The sequence below is a fragment of the Staurois parvus genome, unplaced genomic scaffold (genome assembly GCF_062004578.1).
Source record: "Staurois parvus isolate SC_StPar_1 unplaced genomic scaffold, SC_StPar_1.0 ptg000537l, whole genome shotgun sequence".
In the NCBI taxonomy this organism is placed as follows: domain Eukaryota; kingdom Metazoa; phylum Chordata; class Amphibia; order Anura; family Ranidae; genus Staurois; species Staurois parvus.
In genome coordinates this window covers 486,463-504,924 of record NW_028318333.1, presented here as the reverse complement: position 1 = coordinate 504,924, position 18,462 = coordinate 486,463, and the positions used below count along the sequence as shown (strand labels likewise).

Sequence of the window (18,462 nt, the reverse complement as noted above, 5' to 3'; positions counted from 1 at the left end):
ATGGGTTGATAAAGACACAGGCAAAGTATTTATAGATCCTGGATTAAAGACTCCTACCTTCTGGTGATTGGACGCAGGCACTGCTTTTGAGGACACACCGCTGGGCGCCTCTATTTAAACCCTACACCACTCCATGAGTTCTTCGTTTTTGCTAGTGTCCTAAGGTGTATCCTCTTCTTGCTTGTGAAGAAATCATGCTTAGCTTAACCACTTGCCCTCCTGAGGATTTACTTCCCCTCCTGACTAGGCCATTTTTTTGCTTTACTTCGCTGCGTTACTTTAACTGACAATTGCACGGTCATGCAACTCTGCACCCAAATTAAATTTATGTCCTTTTTTTCCCAACAAATTGAACATTCTGTTGCTAGTATTTGATCGCCTGTGCGGTTTTTATTTTTTGTGCTATTACAAAAAAAAAAAAAAAGACAATTTTGAGAAAAAAAACAATATTTTTGACTTTTTGCTATTAAACATGTTCAGTAAACATTTTTTTAAAAAATCAAGTTTCATCACAAATTTAGGCCAAAGTGTATTCTGCTAAATGTCTTTGCTAAAAAAAAAAACAAAAATCCCAATACGTGTAAATTAATTGGTTTACGTGAAAGTTATAGCGTTTACAAATGGCGCTATATATACTGGAATAATTTTTTTATTTTTACTAGTAATGGCAGAGACCAGCAAGTTATAGTAGGACTGCGGCAGGCGTTCTGACACTAGGGGGAACTAACTTGGTGTCACTCACATCCCCAGTGACACCAATACAGTGATCAGTGCTAATAAAAAGCACTGACTAGTGCTGTACTAGTGGCACTGGGCAGGAAGGGGTTAACATGAGGGGCGATCAAAGGGTTATCTGTGTGCTGAGTGTGTTTTACTATGGGGCCGTTTGTGCTTCACTGTAAGCACAGCCATCCAAAGCTGTGTGCACGAGCTGGCAGGGAGGAGAACTGTTTTGTTTACAAACCGTTCTCCTCCCCGTTGGAGATCCTCTGCAATCACCGGGTGCGACGAGTAATCACTGGCCAGGAGCCGGTGATTGACAGCCGCGGCTGCGAATTGCAGAGCGGGTAGGGCACACACTATGCTGAAGGCCCACACAACACTCAACCTCGGAGTGATGATGCTTCCTTTGCACTGAATCAGGAATCCATTTTAACACAAGTTTCTGCATCAAATTTTACCTCTATCTTAGGTATGCATCAAACGGCCTGCCTGACAGAAGCAGAATTTTCTGCATCTATGTCACAATTCCTCAGACAACTAACCACTTGAACACAACCTTCTTTGTCCAGGGCTACAAAACACTATGTCCCTTCTCCAGCTTCTTCTTCTCTGCCTGCGGTAGATCTGGATATGCCTGCCCTAAGTGAGCCAGACACGGTAGATAATGAAAGGGATATAGAAGCAGTGCTGGAAGAGGCAGCAGAAGATTTTTTATTCCCCCACTCTTTTACACCTGAAGCGGTAGTTTCACACAAAATGCTGACTAATGTGTATAAGCTTACTATGGCCTTACGCAAAAGCCTCTGCATTGTAGAATTTACCTCTCTTCTGTTTGCCATGCCCCGTAAAGTACAAAGAGAACTGTAAAATCTATAAAGTCATTCCATGTTTATGAACAAATAGAATGTGCAATCTATGACAATTGGATCGCTCCATAAAAGATTTTCACTCCTCCAAATATCTTTGCCGAACTCTGTCCAGTTGAAAAGAGGACACTAAATAGTGGTCTGTTCCTGTAGTTAATCCTGCTGTCTCAGTCAGCAGTCAGCACACAGGCCACACCCCTTGCTATTCCTTGGTCTCTTTGCATTGCTGGTTACAAAACTGAGGACTCAGAGTGGGGTAGGGTTATAAAAGAGGGACCCAGGGGATGTGTCCTAAAAAGCTTTGGCATTGTTATATCACCCGCAGGTATGAGCCTATAATCCTGGGTCTATGAATACTTTGCCTGTGCTGTACTCCTCCAAGATATGGAATTTACAGGAAAGGTTATTAGGAAAAAATAAATGCTTTACATCCTCGTTTCAGGTAGGTTCACCTAGGAGAGGTGGTGACCCTGGCTCAGGGCCTTTTTCTGTAGTCCTGGGAAAATTAGGTAGCCCAAATCCCACAATAATGTGCTCCTGCTAAGAGGTAGAGTATTTTCTTGCGCATTTTACCCTCAATGTACCCCCAATGTTGTACTCAATCTCAAGGGATTCTTTTTCCCTAGGTGCATTATTTTACATTTAGAAACCTTGAACTGCAATTTCCACTTTTTTGACCAATCTTCCAGCAATGCCAAATCATGTTCCATGTCACATGCATCTCCAGGGATATCAACCCTGTTGCACACCTTTGTGCCATCAGCAAAAAGACATACCTTACCACTTTTAGATATGTTACTTATAGATTAAATAGAATAGGACCTAATACAGAGCCTTGTGGTACACCACTAGTAACTGGTCTCTTTTCCGAGTGAACCCCATTTACAACCACACTCTAGCTGCATATCCACTGAGCCACCCAAGGGCTAACTCCTAGCTTGTATAACTTTTGTATTAGATCATTATGTGGAACTGTATCAAATGCCTTGCTGAAATCAAGATATGCCATGTCCACAGCACCACCCTGGTCCAAAACATTGGCAATATAGTCAAAAAATCCAATCAGATTAGTCTGATATGATCTGCCCTCAGTAAAGCCATGCTGCTTTGGATCCAGCAAGTTGAGTGTTTTTAAATGATCAGTGATCCTTCTTTTCAGGAGTGAATCCATTAACTTGACTACAACCGATGTTAACCCCTTCATGCCTAAGGGTAAAACAAATCGTAACGCCTAAGCACAGTTTTGCAACTTTGACATGTGTTAACAAAACCGTACAACTACTTTGTGCATCCAGGTGGATTATACCTTGTTTTTTTAGGACATTGGTTCTCAACCTGTGGGTCGCGACCCCTTTGGGGGTCAAACGACCCTTTCACAGGGGTCCCCTAAGACCATCAGAAAACACATATTTCCGATGTGTAAAGAGCAGCTACTGTGTAGAAAGCAGCTGCTGTGTTGAAAGCAGCTACTCTGTTAAAAGCAGCTACTGTGTTGAAAGCAGCAGTATTGGAGGTAAAACGACACTCATGAATTATAATTACTGGGTAAATAATTTTATGGTTGGGGGTCACCACAACATGAGGAACTGTATTAAAGGGTCACGGCATTAGGAAGGTTGAGAACCACTGTTTTATGACAAAATAAGCTTTCATTTGGTGGTAAATGGTAATGGATATCTCTTGATTTTTATTTATTACCAAAGGAAAACTGGCTCAAAATAGTAAAAAAAAAAACAAAACAGTTTTTTTTTTTAAATGTAGCTGTATATTTCTTGCTACTACCATAACCTACCACCAAAGAACAACCCAAAATAATTTCTCCTGCTCCTGACGATCGTAGTGATACCACATGTGCGTATGTTGTTGTTTGTACTCGTAGTACAGCACAGAAACAATAGTGCACAATAATTTTTTTTATTTTATTAATCCTGCCGCTAACTGACACTGACACTAATTTTAAAAATTAAAAAAAAAAGCCCTGACCAAAAAAAACTGACCCTGACCTTGACCCAAACATTAACGCTAGCACAGACCTAGATCAAACTGATTTTCTCAGCCATCAGCAGCTGAATCCGGAAGAATGGGCTCCTTACCTGGAGGTGCTTTCAGAGATCTGCCTGTGCTGATGGATGCCAGATGTGGGTCTCTTTGTGTCCACATTCAACAATGAACTGGAAAGGTTTGTATCCATAAGTAGGGATCCTTGGACTTTTCCAGTAGATGCTCTGGTTATTCCTTGAGATCTGAATGCCTGATCTATCTCTTCCCATCACTTCAACTTCTAGCCTTATGCTGTTGTACAGTATAAAGATGCACAGCATTCTTTTATTTATGATTGCACCAGCTTGGCCAAGAAGAACGTGGTATGCTGACGTTGTATGTCTCTTTAGGGACAAACTGTAGGCTTATTCAGACAGGCCGCATTTGTTGTTTTAGGGTCCGGTCTTTAATCCTGCTATGACAGCATGTCTGTTGAAGCCAAAGTCCTGAAGGATAGGAGTGTTTCTGATTCTTTGATTGCTACCCTTCTCAAGGCTTTAAAGTCGACCACCAGGAGAGTGTACCCTCATACATGGAATGCTTGGTTTGAAGTTTGTAAGTTTCCCATTATGTCATGGGGGTCTTTTTGCCTTTTCTCCAGTCTGGTGTGGAGATGTTTCTAATTACTAGATGGCCTTGATTAGCCTCAAGGGATATTTCTCTGGTTTGGGTTTGGTATTTCAGAGACCTATTGCATTTGTTGTTTGTGTGGCCCCCTTTACCTCTGTGGGCCACTAATTAGGTCTGGACTCTTTAGTAGTCTTCTCCATTTAAAACTGAGATTCTGTTGTTGATTCTTACGTGCAAGGTTGTCTTTTTGGTGGCTGTTACATTGGCTTACGGGGTCTTCGAGTCACTGCTCATGGTGTTAAGGCCTCGGCCCTCTTTTCTACTTTAGCTGGTGTCTTCATTCCACCTGAATCAGGACACTCTATTGCCATCTTTTTTTCCTAATCCTGTACATCTTGAGAAGGTAAGTCACTCTTTGAATGTAGATCGAGTTTATCTGAAGTCTACAACTTAATTTTGACAGTTCTGATTGTTCTGTCTGGGGGTCCTCACATGGGTTAGGCTGCTTCTCAACCCACTATTTCTAAGTGGATTCCTCAGTTCATTTATCAGGGCTGTTTAGTTGTGCCAGGTAGATGTTTATACAGTCAGGTCCATAAATATTGGGACATCAACACAATTCTAACATTTTTGGCTCTATACACCACCACAATGGATTTGAAATGAAACGAACAAGATGTGCTTTAACTGCAGACTGGCAGCTTTAATTTGAGGGTATTTACATCCAAATCAGGTGAACGGTGTAGGAATTACAACAGTTTGCATATGTGCCTCCCACTTGTTAAGGGACCAAAAGTAATGGGACAGAATAATAATCATAAATCAAACTTTCACTTTTTAATACTTGGTTGCAAATCCTTTGCAGTCAATTACAGCCTGAAGTCTGGAATGCAAAGACATCACCAGATGCTGGGTTTCATCCCTGGTGATGCTCTGCCAGGCCTCTACTGCAACTGTCTTCAGTTTCTGCTTGTTCTTGGGGCATTTTCCCTTCAGTTTTGTCTTCAGCAAGTGAAATGCATGCTCAATCGGATTCAGGTCAGGTGATTGACTTGGCCATTGCATAACATTCCACTTTTTTCCCTTAAAAAACTCTTTGGTTGTTTTTGCAGTATGCTTTGGGTCATTGTCCATCTGCACTGTGAAGCGGCGTCCAATGAGTTCTGAAGCATTTGGCTGAATATGAGCAGATAATATTGCCTGAAACACTTCAGAATTCATCATGCTGCTTTTGTCAGCAGTCACATCAATAAATACAAGAGAACCAGTTCCATTGGCAGCCATACATGCCCACGCCATGACACTACCACCACCATGCTTCACTGATGAGGTGGTATGCTTAGGATCATGAGCAGTTCCTTTCCTTCTCCATACTCTTCTCTTCCCATCACTCTGGTACAAGTTGATCTTGGTCTCATCTGTCCATAGGATGTTGTTCCAGAACTGTGAAGGCTTTTTTAGATGTCGTTTGGCAAACTCTAATCTGGCCTTTCTGTTTTTGAGGCTCACCATTGGTTTACATCTTGTGGTGAACCTTCTGTATTCACTCTGGTGAAGTCTCTTCTCTTCATTGTTGACTTTGACACACATACACCTACCTCCTGGAGAGTGTTCTTGATCTGGCCAACTGTTGTGAAGGGTGTTTTCTTCACCAGGGAAAGAATTCTTCAGTCATCCACCACAGTTGTTTTCCGGGGTCTTCCGGGTCTTTTGGTGTTGCTGAGCTCACCGGTGCGTTCCTTCTTTTTAAGAATGTTCCAAACAGTTGTTTTGGCCATGCCTAATGTTTTTGCTATCTCTCTGATGGGTTTGTTTTGTTTTTTCAGCCTAATGATGGCTTGCTTCACTGATAGTGACAGCTCTTTGGATCTCATCTTGAGAGTTGACAGCAACAGATTCCAAATGCAAATAGCACACTTGAAATGAACTCTGGACCTTTTATCTGCTCATTGTAATTGGGATAATGAGGGAATAACACACACCTGGCCATGGAACAGCTGAGAAGCCAATTGTCCCATTACTTTTGGTCCCTTAACAAGTGGGAGGCACATATGCAAACTGTTGTAATTCCTACACCGTTTACCTGATTTGGATGTAAATACCCTCAAATTAAAGCTAATAGTCTGCAGTTAAAGCACATCTTGTTCGTTCCATTTCAAATCCATTGTGGTGGTGTATAGAGCCAAAAATGTTAGAATTGTGTCGATGTCCCAATATTTATGGACCTGACTGTACCTCTGCAGTTCTCAGCTTTGTGCAAAAAGTCTTGCAGGTGGGTTTTCAGTGCAGTTCCCCTCTGTTCTGTTATTTGTTTTGTGTTTGGGGCATGTTGTTTTGTTGCTGTAGCCCACCCCTTCTGTTCAGAGCTTTGGGACATCCCAAGTACTGTAGTCATATACCTGAAGAACTCTCTGTCCTGTGATGTACGATTTACGATGTACGCTCAAACTTGCACCAGAGCAGGACCCTTGATTCTAGCTCTTGTTTCAGGCATGCAATAAACAGCCCACCTGACTAAGGCAGATTTTTCTGCAACTATGTCACGTTCTTGGACAACAAATCAAATGAGCAATCTTCACCACTCTGAGAATCAATGCCGAGGTATATCCATTGGAAGTGGGTTGTTATGGTAGTCGTTTCTGCTGTCTCCTGTTCTTTCATTTAAAGATTCTTCTAACTAAAAATTTGAGATGCTCTTAAAGGCTTTCTTTATCCTTTCAGGCTCAGCTTTACAACTGGCTATTGCTGCTATTTCTATATGCCAGACCACAACTAATTGGGCTAGGGCAACAATCAACCAGCAGGATTCTGTCTTCCATGACTGAACCTAATGCTCTGATAATTCCCTTGATTCCTTTCCAGTTCATATATGCCTTTCCTCCAGTAGAAATTCTGCCTCGACAGCTCCACAAAATAAAGCAAGAGAAGACACTGGTGATTTTTCATTGCACCAAACTTACCAAGGAAAACCTGGTACTCAGACATACTCAAACTTCTTGGAGACAATCACTAACTTTACCGGCATGGCTATTGGCTTGAGGGACAGGGGTATCTGACTGTCATTCTCACTAGACGTTCACACCATCGTTTAGCAGTCCTAATAATATTCAATTCCCAGCCATTTCCCTATTATAGTTCCCTTTCGATATCTCCTTGTATATGTTTGATAATACTCTTGGATGCATCAAGCACAAAGCGCAAGTTATCATTGGCCTTTCCCGCTTATTACTAAGCTTTGCAGGGAGGCACATATATTTCTGTTAGGTTTGGTTGGTGCTTTCCACCTACTAAGTCAGGTATCACGGTTTTAATTAATTAATTAATTAATTAATTAATTAATTATTTTTTAATTTACATTATATCTATTTTAAAATACTGTTTGTTATATGTATTACAGTGTGTGTGTGTACAGCAGGTAAAATAAATATTTAACACATCACCATTTTTCTCAGTAAATATATTTCTAAAGGTGCTATTGACATGAAATTTTCACCACGTCAGTAACAACCAATGCATTCCATACATACAAGAAATCAAAATAAATACATTTAGAAATTAAGTTATGTGTAATAAAATGTAATGAATGGGAAAACGTATTGAACATGCTAACTGAAATTGATTTAATACTTCGTACAAAATCCTTTGTTGATAATGACAGATTCAAGACACCTCCTGTATGGAGAAACTAGTTGCATGCATTGCTCAGCTGTGATTTGGCCCATTCTTCCACACTAAGTGTCTTCAAATCTTGAAGGTTCCATGGGGCCTCTTCTATGAACTCTGATCTTTAGTTCTTTCCATAGATTTTCTATTGGATTCAAGTCAGGGGATTGGCTGGGCCATTCTAGCAGTTTTATTTTCTTTCTTTGAAACCAATTGAAAGTTTCCTTGGCTTTGTGTTTGGGATCATTGTCTTGCTGAAATGTCCACCCTCGTTTCATCTTCATCATTCTGGTAGATGGCAGCAGATTTTTTATCAAGAATGTTTAGGTTCATTTTTCCATTCATCCTTCCTTTCAATGAAATGAAGTTTGCCAGATCCGTATGCTGAAAAACCGCCCTACACCATGATTTTTCTGTTGCAGCCTGATACTACAGTTATTTAAATTCTCATTATTTTCTGCACTCAGTTCCCCATAATGACAAAGTGAAAACAAAATTTTAGAAATGTCTGTGAATGTATTATATAGAAAAAACTGAAATATCACATGTACTCAAGTATTCAGACCCTTTACTCAGTACTTTGTTGAAGCACCTTTGGCACCAATTACAGCCTTGAGTCTTTTTGGGTATGAAGTGACAAGCTTTGTACACCTGGATTGGGGGATTTTCTGCCATTCTTCTTTGCAAATTCTTTCAAGCTCAGTCAGGTTGGATGGGGACCGTCGGGCAACCATTTTCAGGTCTCCAGAGATGTTCAATAGGGTTCAAATCATGGTTCAAGTAAAAGAAATGTTAATGTCTGAACACAATTTTGCAACTCTGACTGGTTTTTGTAAAACTGTACATATCATCAGAACTACTTTGTATATACAGGAAAACTGGCCCAAAATAGAAAAAAAATAATTCTCCTGCTCCTGGCGATCACAGCAATACCACATATGTGTATGTTAGTTGTTATTTTTACCCGTAGTACAGCCCAGAAACAATAGTGTGCAACATACTGATACTAATTTAAAAAAGGATTTTTAAGAAAAAAAAAAATCCTGCCTAAAATATATGGGCCCTCGCCATGACCTTTGACCCTTACTTGTCCCAAACACTAACCTTGCACTGACTTAGATCAAATCTTGATCTGGCTATTGTTTTTCTTCCCTCCTTCTTCTTTTTTTTTTTACACACTTTTGTTTATTTACATCTTTCTCCATACAAGGAGTGAGAGATGCATTGTATCTCTCCCTCCATTCAGAGAGATAGAAAACACAGGGGCAGGCTGCACAGTGATTACTGTGACAGATAGTCAGAGACTATCACATCGTTTAGGTGACCTGGAGCCAGGAGGACAGGTCTGGATCATTAGTACGGGACCCGGGGCTTTTGGTGAGAGCCCGGTCTCTGTTCTGGGATCTCACTGTGCAGCGTGCTCCCTGCACAAAGACAGGTATGTATATATGCGGCCCATATCCGTGAAGCCATATATATGTGTACTTTCAGCGGGAAGGGTTTTTTTTTTATTTATTTATTTAAGTTTGGGTTCTAGGCAGCATGTAAACCTTGAATTATTATTGACTGCTTTATAGTTTAACTTTTAATGATATATAGAAAATTTACAATACAAGTGTATATATTTACCTTTGTTAATAATCTTCCTTCTGATTATTTGTTTTTGGATTGTTGTCCATTATCTGCTTTTTTTTTGGTCACACAGGCCTGACTTGTACAGAACCTCAGGAAAGTTTGAGTTGCTTGATCGAATTCTACCAAAGCTTAGAGCCACAAATCACCGTGTTCTGCTTTTCTGTCAGATGACCTCTCTCATGACTATAATGGAAGATTACTTTGCTTTTCGCAGCTTTCTTTACCTTCGCCTTGATGGTTTGTATTTTTATTTGATTCTTTACTTAGAGCAATACTGCTATCATCAGAGCAGTGTACAACTCCAATTCCAAACAAGTTGGGACACTGTAAAATATACATAAAAACAGAATGCAATGATTTACAAATCTCATAAACTCATATTGTATTCACAATAGAAAATGTATCAAATGTTTAAACTGAGAAAACTTACCATTTTAAGAAAAATATAAGGTGATTTTGAAATTGATGGCAGCAACACATCTCAAAACAGTTGGGAAAGGGCAACAAAAAGCTGGCAAAGTGGTACTAACAAGGAAGAGCTGGAAGAACATTTTGCAACTAATGAGGTTAATTGGCAACTGGTTAGTAACATGATTGGGTATAAAAAGAGCATCTGAGTCAGATGGTAAAGATGGGCAGCGATTCACCAACCTGTGAAAAGCTGCGTCTACAAATTGTCAAACAATTTTAGAATTATATTAAAAATTGAAAAGAATTTAAGTTTATCATCATCTACAGTACATATCAAAACTTCCTGAAAATTCTGGAGAAATCTCTGTGCACAAGATCGAAAACCAGTATTGAATGTTTGTGATCTTCGGGCATTCAGACTACAGTGTATTAAAAACTGGCATGATTCTGGAATGGACCTCTACATGGACTCAGGAATACTGCCATAAATCACTGTGTGTGAACACAGTTAGCCATGCCATCGAAAAATGCAAGTTTAACCTCTATCATGCAAAGAAAAAGCCATAACCGATCATGATTCAGAAATGCAGTAGTCTTCTCTGGGCCAAAGTTCATTTAAAATGGTTTAACGCAATGCGGAAAACTGTTCTGTGGTCAAATTAATTGGAATGTGACTCTTTGGCAAACATGTGCATCATGTCCTTCGAACTAAAAAGGAGAGGAGACTTCTTGCTTTTATCAGCAGTTCAGAAGCCTTCATCTTTGTTGGTATGGGGGGGAATAGTGTGTATGGAATGGGCAGTTTGCACATCTGGAAAGGCACCATGCTGAAAGATATATCCAAATTTTAGCCATGCATATTTCATCAGAACAATGATAAACTGAACTGCATGCTATGCCAGCATGGCTTTGAATAGTGGAAGAGTCTGGGTTCATAACTTAACAGTCCTTTCACCAACTGGATATCTTTGGCACATCTTGAAACGAAATATGACAAAAGGTCCAGGACTGATGATTAGTTAGAATCCTATAGCAGGCAGAAATAGTACATTATTCCTCTCCCAAAACTCCAGCAACTGGTCTTCTCACTTCCCAGAAATTTGCAGTGTTGTTAAAAGAAGAGGATTCGCTACACCATGGTAAACATGGCACTGTCGCAACTATTTTGAGATGTGTTTTGGTCATCAAAACTCAACATTACCTTATTTTTTTCCCTTAAAATTGTACATTTTCTCAGTTTAACCACTTGAGCTCCTGAGGATTTACCCCCCTTAATGACCAGGCCTCTTTTTGCTACTCATTCTGCACTAATTCAACTGATAATTGCGCGGTCATGCAATGCTGAACCCAAACGAAATTTATGTCCTTTTTTTCACACAAATAGAGCTTTCTTTCGGTGGTATTTGATCACCTGTGCGCTTTTTATTTTTCACGCTATAAACAAGAAAAGACCAAAAATTTTGTACAAAAACGATATTTTTTACTTTCAGCTATAAAAAATATACAGTAAACTCAAAGTTAGTTATAAATTTATTCTAAAATGTATTCTGCTACGTTTTTGGTAAAAAAAAAATCCCAATAAGTGTATATTGATTGCTTTGTGTGAAAGTTATAGCGTCTACAAACTATGGTATAGATACTGCAATTTACGCCATTTTTTTGCTATACAGCGCTGCGCTAGTTTAACGGACAATTGCGCTGTCATGCAATATGGTACATAAATGAAATATATGTCCTTTTTTTTTAACACAAATAGAGCTTTCATTTGGTAGTATTTTATCACCTGTGCACTTTTTATTTTTGGTGCTATAACCAGAAAAATGTTGAAGAAAAAAACAATATTTTCTCATTTCGGTCATAAAAAATATCCAAAAAAACTAAAAGTTCGTCATAAATTTAGGCCAAAATGTATTCTGCTACATGTTTTTGATTGAAAAATTCCCAATAAGTGTATATTGATTGCTTTGTGTGAAAGTTATAGTGTCTACAAAATATGGTATAGATAATGGAATTTACACAGCTTTTAATTTCTGACTGCTCATCAAATTTCTTGAGGTGCAAAAATACCAGGATAGTACAAATACCCTCAAATGACCCCTTTTCCGAAAGTAGACAACCTAAGCTATCTGCTGAGAGGCATATTGAGTCCATGGAAGATTTATTTTTTTTCCACAAGTTTCTGGAAAATGACAAAACTTTTATTTTTCTTTTACACAAAGTTGTCATTTAAATTATTTATTTCTCGCACAAGCCATGGGTATATGTGGAATTACACCTCAAAATACATTCTGCTACTTCTACTGAGTATGGGGATACCACATGTGTGAGACTTTTTGGGAGCCTAGCCACATACAGGAGCCTGAAATCCAATGACCACTTGAAAGCCTGAAGGTGCGTAACTTCCTCATTACACTTCCTCACTACCTATCACAGTTTCAAAGGCCCAAACATGCCTGGATAGCACCAACCCCCCCCCCCCCCCCCCAAATGACCCCTATCTGGAAAGTAGATACCCCAAGGAATTTAAAAAGAGGCTTAGTGAGTATTTTGCAGATCTCATTTTTTCTCAAGGTTTTGAAATATAAAAAAAGAATAGAAAAAATATGTTTTTGTTTTTTTTCTTCATTTTCCAAAAACTTGTGGCAACAAATGAGATCTGCAAAATACTTACCGTGCTTTTTATCAAATTCCTTGGGGTGTCTACTTTCCAAAAAGGGGTCATTTGGAGGAGTTAGGTGCTATCCTGGCATTTCAGGGCCTCCAAAACTGTGATAGGGAGTCAGGAAGTGTAATGAGGAAATAAAGCCCTTTAAAAGCCTGAAGGTGCTTATTGGATTTTGGGGTCCTGTGCTTGGCTAGACTACCAAAATGTCTCTCACATGTGGTACCCCCATACTCGGGAGAAGTAGCAGACTGTATTTTGGGGAGTAATTCCACATATACCCATGGCATGTGTGAGCAGTAAATCATTTAAATGACAATTTTGTGTAAAAAAAAAAAAAATTATATATTTTTTGTCATTTTCCAGAAACTTGTGGTAAAAAAATAAATTCTTCTATTGATTCAACATGCCTCTCAGCAAATAGTTTGGGGTGTCTACTTTCCAAAAAGGGGTTGTTTTGGAGGGTGGGGGTGTTTTATGCCCAGCATTAGAAGTGTATGCCACACATCACTCACTCTTCTAACCACCTGAAGATCAAGCCTTTTCTGACACTTTTTGTTCACATGAAACAAATCAGTATTTTTTGCTAGGAAATTAATTTAAACCCCCAAACATTATATATTTTTTTAAAGCAGACACCCTAGTGAATAAAATGATGGGTACTACAATTTTTTATGGCACATAGTACTCGTGCAGCGATTTTTCAAAAGCAAATTTTAAAAAAAAATACACTTTTTTTTACTTTTAATGCACAAAAACACAATATATTGGTCAATTATTTCGTAAAATATAAAAGATAATGGTATGCCGAGTAAATAGATACCAAACATGACATGCTTTAAAACTGCGCGTGCAATGGCGACAATCTGCAAACATTTTTAATATCCATAGGCAACGCTTTAAAAGCCTTTAAAAGCTGCCATTTTAGATTTACAGAGACGGTCTAGTGTTAGAATTACTGCCCTTAAACTGACGTTCACGGCAATACCTCACATGCATAGTGCAACCGCTGTTTACGTTTTTCTTTTTTTTTTTTTTTGCTTTGATCACTTCTAATGCTATAACAGGGAATGCAGATATCCCCTATAACTTCAATGGGCATTGTCATATATTCTTTTTTGAGAAATCTGGGGTCTATCAGACTCTAGATATCTCCTCTGCCCTTACTTTATCTAATCAAACCAAAATCGGTGTGATCAGATGCTTTCCCAATTTACAAATGGCGCTGTTTATATCCTGCAAAACTGAAGTGATGAAATGCTTGTAGCTTCCGAATTCTTAGGCTATAGAGATGATTGGCACCATTCTGGTCTCCAATCAGCTCTATGGTCAGCTGGCAGAAACACCGGCTGCATTCTCAGGTTCCCCCGATGGCACAAGACTGCCCGAGAAGGGCGGGGGAGGGGGGGCATCACCTCCCACTGCTTGTAAAAGCAATCCTGCAGCTAAATAGCCACTATGATTGCACTTACGTGAAAGCCGATCGCCGGCTGAAAAAAACGATACCAGGATGATGCCTGCAGCTGTAGGCATCATCCTGGTATAACCATTCAAAGTCCAGTGATGTACCAGTACGTCGCTGGTCCTTGTTGGGTATATATACTATCTTCTTTTTTTTTTTTTTGTATGCAGCCTGTGGACTGAATGACAAAAATGAGAAGAAATCTCTGCCAGAAAAAGTGTGTGGTATGCCCACCATTAGAATATACCACCCTGCATCCACCCACTTCTAATGGTGGGCACACATTAGGTCACAATTTGCCACAAGCGCCAGTTCCAAGATTGAACAAATGTCTAAATAATGGCACGCTTGAATAAAAATTGTCCACATATAAGGGGTACCCATATGGAAAAGGATGACACCAAGTCCCAAACTATCTTGTCACTGCTCCCCATGTAGTCTGGGCATCCAGGGGGCTCCACATGAAGCCGAAACTTATAAGTATAGCCTGTTGTCCTCTCACAGGTCTTCTACATCTTGACCCCATATCTGGCACGCTTGCAGGGGAGAAATTGTTTGAATGTAAGGCGACCAGAAAAATTAATGAGGGACTCCTCAACGCAGATGTTTTGCTGGGGAGTATAGACATCTGCAAATTTTTGGTTAAAGTGATTTGCGAGGGGCTGAATTTTGTGGAGCCGGGCAAATTAAGGGTTACCCCGAGGATGACAGAGTGTATTGTCGTTGAAATTCATAAAACACATTATACTCTCATATCTATGCCTGGCCATGGCAGCAGAGAACGCGGGCATATGATGAATCGGGTCTGCGGACCAATACAACCGCAATTCATTTCTTTTAGTAATGCCCATGTTGAGGGTTAGGCCCAAAAAAAATGTAAATTTGAAAACCGTAATGAGTTTCCATGCGAATGGTCTGGCAAGGTTTGAATTTGGGTTGGCGGCGATAAATTGTTGTGCATATAAATTGCTTTGATCCACAATCAACGCATACAGATATTCCGTGAAAAACAGCTCCAAAAATCAAGGAGGTATGTGAAAGACCAAGATGTACTAGACCTCTGGTACTTGCCAGTTCACCAAAAGGTAGAGCAGCACTAGTACTGGCACTCTGCTGCATATGAAAGTCATCAAAATTTACCGGCAAGTGCTAATAGAGATCAAGCCTGATTCTGCCAACACTGCGGTTTTGTGTGCAATGTATCAAGTGACCTACTGACACTGCACTTGCTGGGGGAGAAGGGGGGGGGGTAAGTGTAGGGGCTAAACACAGGTGCTGGCAGGTGTCGGGGCTGATCCCGCTAACGCTGTGTTTTTGGAGACGCTATACTAATGTGAACGCTGGTATAGTGCTGAACTGATCAAAGCTATTGACCCGTTCAGACACTATACTAGCACTGGAGGTTTATTGTACATGAGTGTGCTCCTTGCAATCAAGGGGTTAAATGTGATGACTGGTGTATTGACGGGCAATCTGACACTATCTGGGAGGGGCGTGAAAACCATGGGAGCGAAAATCATGTATATATATATATATATGTGATTTTGCGCACCCATGCCGCCCTGTAGCAGTATTTCTGCTATAGGGTGGTCAGGAAGCGGTTACAGAAGAGGTTTGTGTTATGGTGCTGCGTTACTTTAACTGACAATTGTGTGGTCATGCAACACTGCACCCAAATTAAATTTACGTCCTTTTTTTTCCACAAATTGAGCTTTCTTTCGGTGGTATTTGATCGCCTGTGCGTTTTTTATTTTTTGCACTATAGAAAAAAAAGGCTGACACTTTTGAGAAACAAAAACAATATTTTGGACTTTTTGCTATAAAACATGTCCAGTAAAAAAATTTTAAAATAAAATTTCGTCAAAAATTTCAGCCAAAATGCATTCTGCGACATGTCTTTGCTAAAAAAAAACAAAAACAATACGTGTAAATTAATTGGTTTACGTGAAAGTTATAGCGTTTACAAATGGCGGGAAAGATACTGGGATTTTTAATTTTTATTTATACTAATAATGGCGGCGATCAACGACTTATGGCGGCGATCAGCGACTTATGGCAGGACTGCAGCGGACATTCTGACACTGGGGGAGAACTGACTTGGGGTCACTGACATCCCCAGTGACACCAATACAGTGATCAGTGCAAAAAAAAAAATACTGACACTGTACTAATGGCACTGGGGAGGAAGGGGTTAACATTTTTATTCAATGACATGGTTAACTGTGTGAGGGGAGTGTTTTACTAGGAGGCTGGAGTGTGTACTGCAGGGAGACACGCTGATCCGGACAGATAAACTCTTCTGTCCCGATCATCTTGTCAGGAGCTGACAGGGAACTGACAAAGAGCAGAGCTGTGTGTAAACAATGCAGTCCTGCTCTCTGTCAGTGTTTGCCGCTAATCGCCGGGAAACGGCCGGTAATGACTGACATCCGTGGCCGTGATTGGGGACACAGGTAGGGTGGTGGCGAGCCTCGCGGACGCCCCCTACCTGTTTTGCAATAGCACGTTTTAAAACGTGCTTTTGCGCAGCCGTTGCGCCCTGCAAGCGTTTTAATGCAGTGGCTGGTCTTAAAGTGGTTAAACTTTTGATATGTTTTCTATTTTCTTTTGTGAATAAAGTATGGGTTTATGAGATTTGCAAATCATTGCATTCTGTGTTTATGTAGAATTTAAACAGTGTCCCATTGGAATTGGAGTTATATAAAACCTTTCAATAGATTTGTGGTGCAAATAAATTCATTTGAATCGCCACAGAAAATTCAACCTGAGATCTGTGCCATTATAGTCTGAAACTTTCGCATGTTGGTTTTTTCTTCTAGCATATTTTTCTGATGCCACTTACAGTGGTTTATCAGTGTCACAGGATTGTAACTACATAACTGTCACATGATTATAACTATAATGTGGCTCAGGTCTAAATATAACTGTTTACCTTTTTGTTGATCACAATTTTTTAAGTCATCTTAAAGCGAAGCTCCACCCAAAAGGGGAAGTTCTGCTTTAAGCCTTTGTCCCCCGCACCCCTTTAAGGACTGGCACCTTTGAGGTGCGGGAGCGAGCGGGTACCCAAGTCTGATAGGTACCCACTTCCTCTGCGATCGTCTAAAGGCGAGCGGAAGTTGTCCTCCCCGTAGTCTTCGGGGACATGAGACAGGTCTCAGAAGACTACGGTGCCATTCACAAAGTGCAACGCTTCTTTCACATGCGCAGTGGGCACCCAGCTGTGAAGCCGCAAGCTGTCACACCCTGGTCCCCACACTGAAGATGCCGGGGAGAGAAGACGGCCGGTGAAACCAGCTGCAGTGAGGACACCACTGGACCGAAGGACAGGTAAGTGTCTGTATTTTAAAAGTCAGCAGCTACAGTTTTTGTAGCTGCTTACTTTATTTGTTTATTTTTTTTCAACTGGAACTCCGCTTTAATGTTTAAATATTGTTAGCAATTTTCAAATCCATAGTCTTACATGGGTTTGTTTAACATTAGAACCTGCCGTGAACCGTAGGGCACGCATAATACTTTAGGTCCCTGATTTCTCTTAATGGAAGGATCAGACCTACTTGCAGAGAGATTTTCCAACAATTTAAACATTTTTGGGTGATGATAAATGCTTTTGACTGAACGAGCTGAGCTTGATCGGCTTCTAGCATGTGAAAATAGTTAGCTATGCTAGAAATACTGGGCATCACATGTGATTCATTGAGGTTGATTTACTAAAACTGGAGAGTGCAAAATCTGGTGCAGCTCTGCATAGAAACCAATCAGCTAACATATTATTTTTTTTTTTTTTTCAAAGCTCACAAAAGTTGGAAACAGATTTAATAATTTTTAAAATTACCGTCATTTGAGTATGGGGTTCTTGCTTGGCCTCCTTCCAAAAAATGCTAGTTGCATGCTCTTAGTCCTCTATATTCTAAATCAGGGACTCAGAAAGTATTGAAGACCTTGCAATTTGACAGTCAGGCAGAGGGCATATTCAGCAGAGGGGTAGCATTGTCATTGGACATGATTCTCTCATTAAAGGTTTCCTTTAGGCTCGGTTCACACTATGCAGGCTGGTTTCAGGTGCGGGAAATGCATGTGTTCCCGCAACCGAATCTCACTGCTCTCAGGAGACACGCAGGTCTGCCATTCATTCTAAATGGCACCCCCACGTATCTCAGCCTGCAGAGCGATTCCAGGTACGGAAACCACAGGTAAACCACCTGGTCTCCCTGCGGCTGCATTTTTAAAAAGTGCATGCACCTTTTTTGTGCTGAAAATGTGGGCACAAACCTCCATTCAAATGAATAGGCTGCTGTGCCCAAGCAAACACGGGCCACACGGCTTGCAATAATGTGAACCAAGCCTTAAGTGCAGTGGCACTCAGCAGCATACTCTAGTTCAGTGGTTCTTAACCTGGGTTCGATCGAACCCCAGGGGTTCGGTGAGTC

The 18,462-nt window shown here is 40.3% G+C and overlaps 1 protein-coding gene across 1 annotated transcript in view; it reads left to right on the top strand.

Moving 5' to 3' along the window:
• LOC149451490 (SWI/SNF-related matrix-associated actin-dependent regulator of chromatin subfamily A member 2-like) overlaps positions 1 to 18,462 on the top strand; it is a 191,083-nt gene that overhangs the window by 44,202 nt on the left and 128,419 nt on the right. The window contains exon 11 of the mRNA XM_089690612.1: positions 9,568 to 9,734. Coding sequence (XP_089546738.1) covers positions 9,568 to 9,734 — 167 coding nt within the window. The remainder of the gene's footprint in view (positions 1 to 9,567; positions 9,735 to 18,462) is intronic.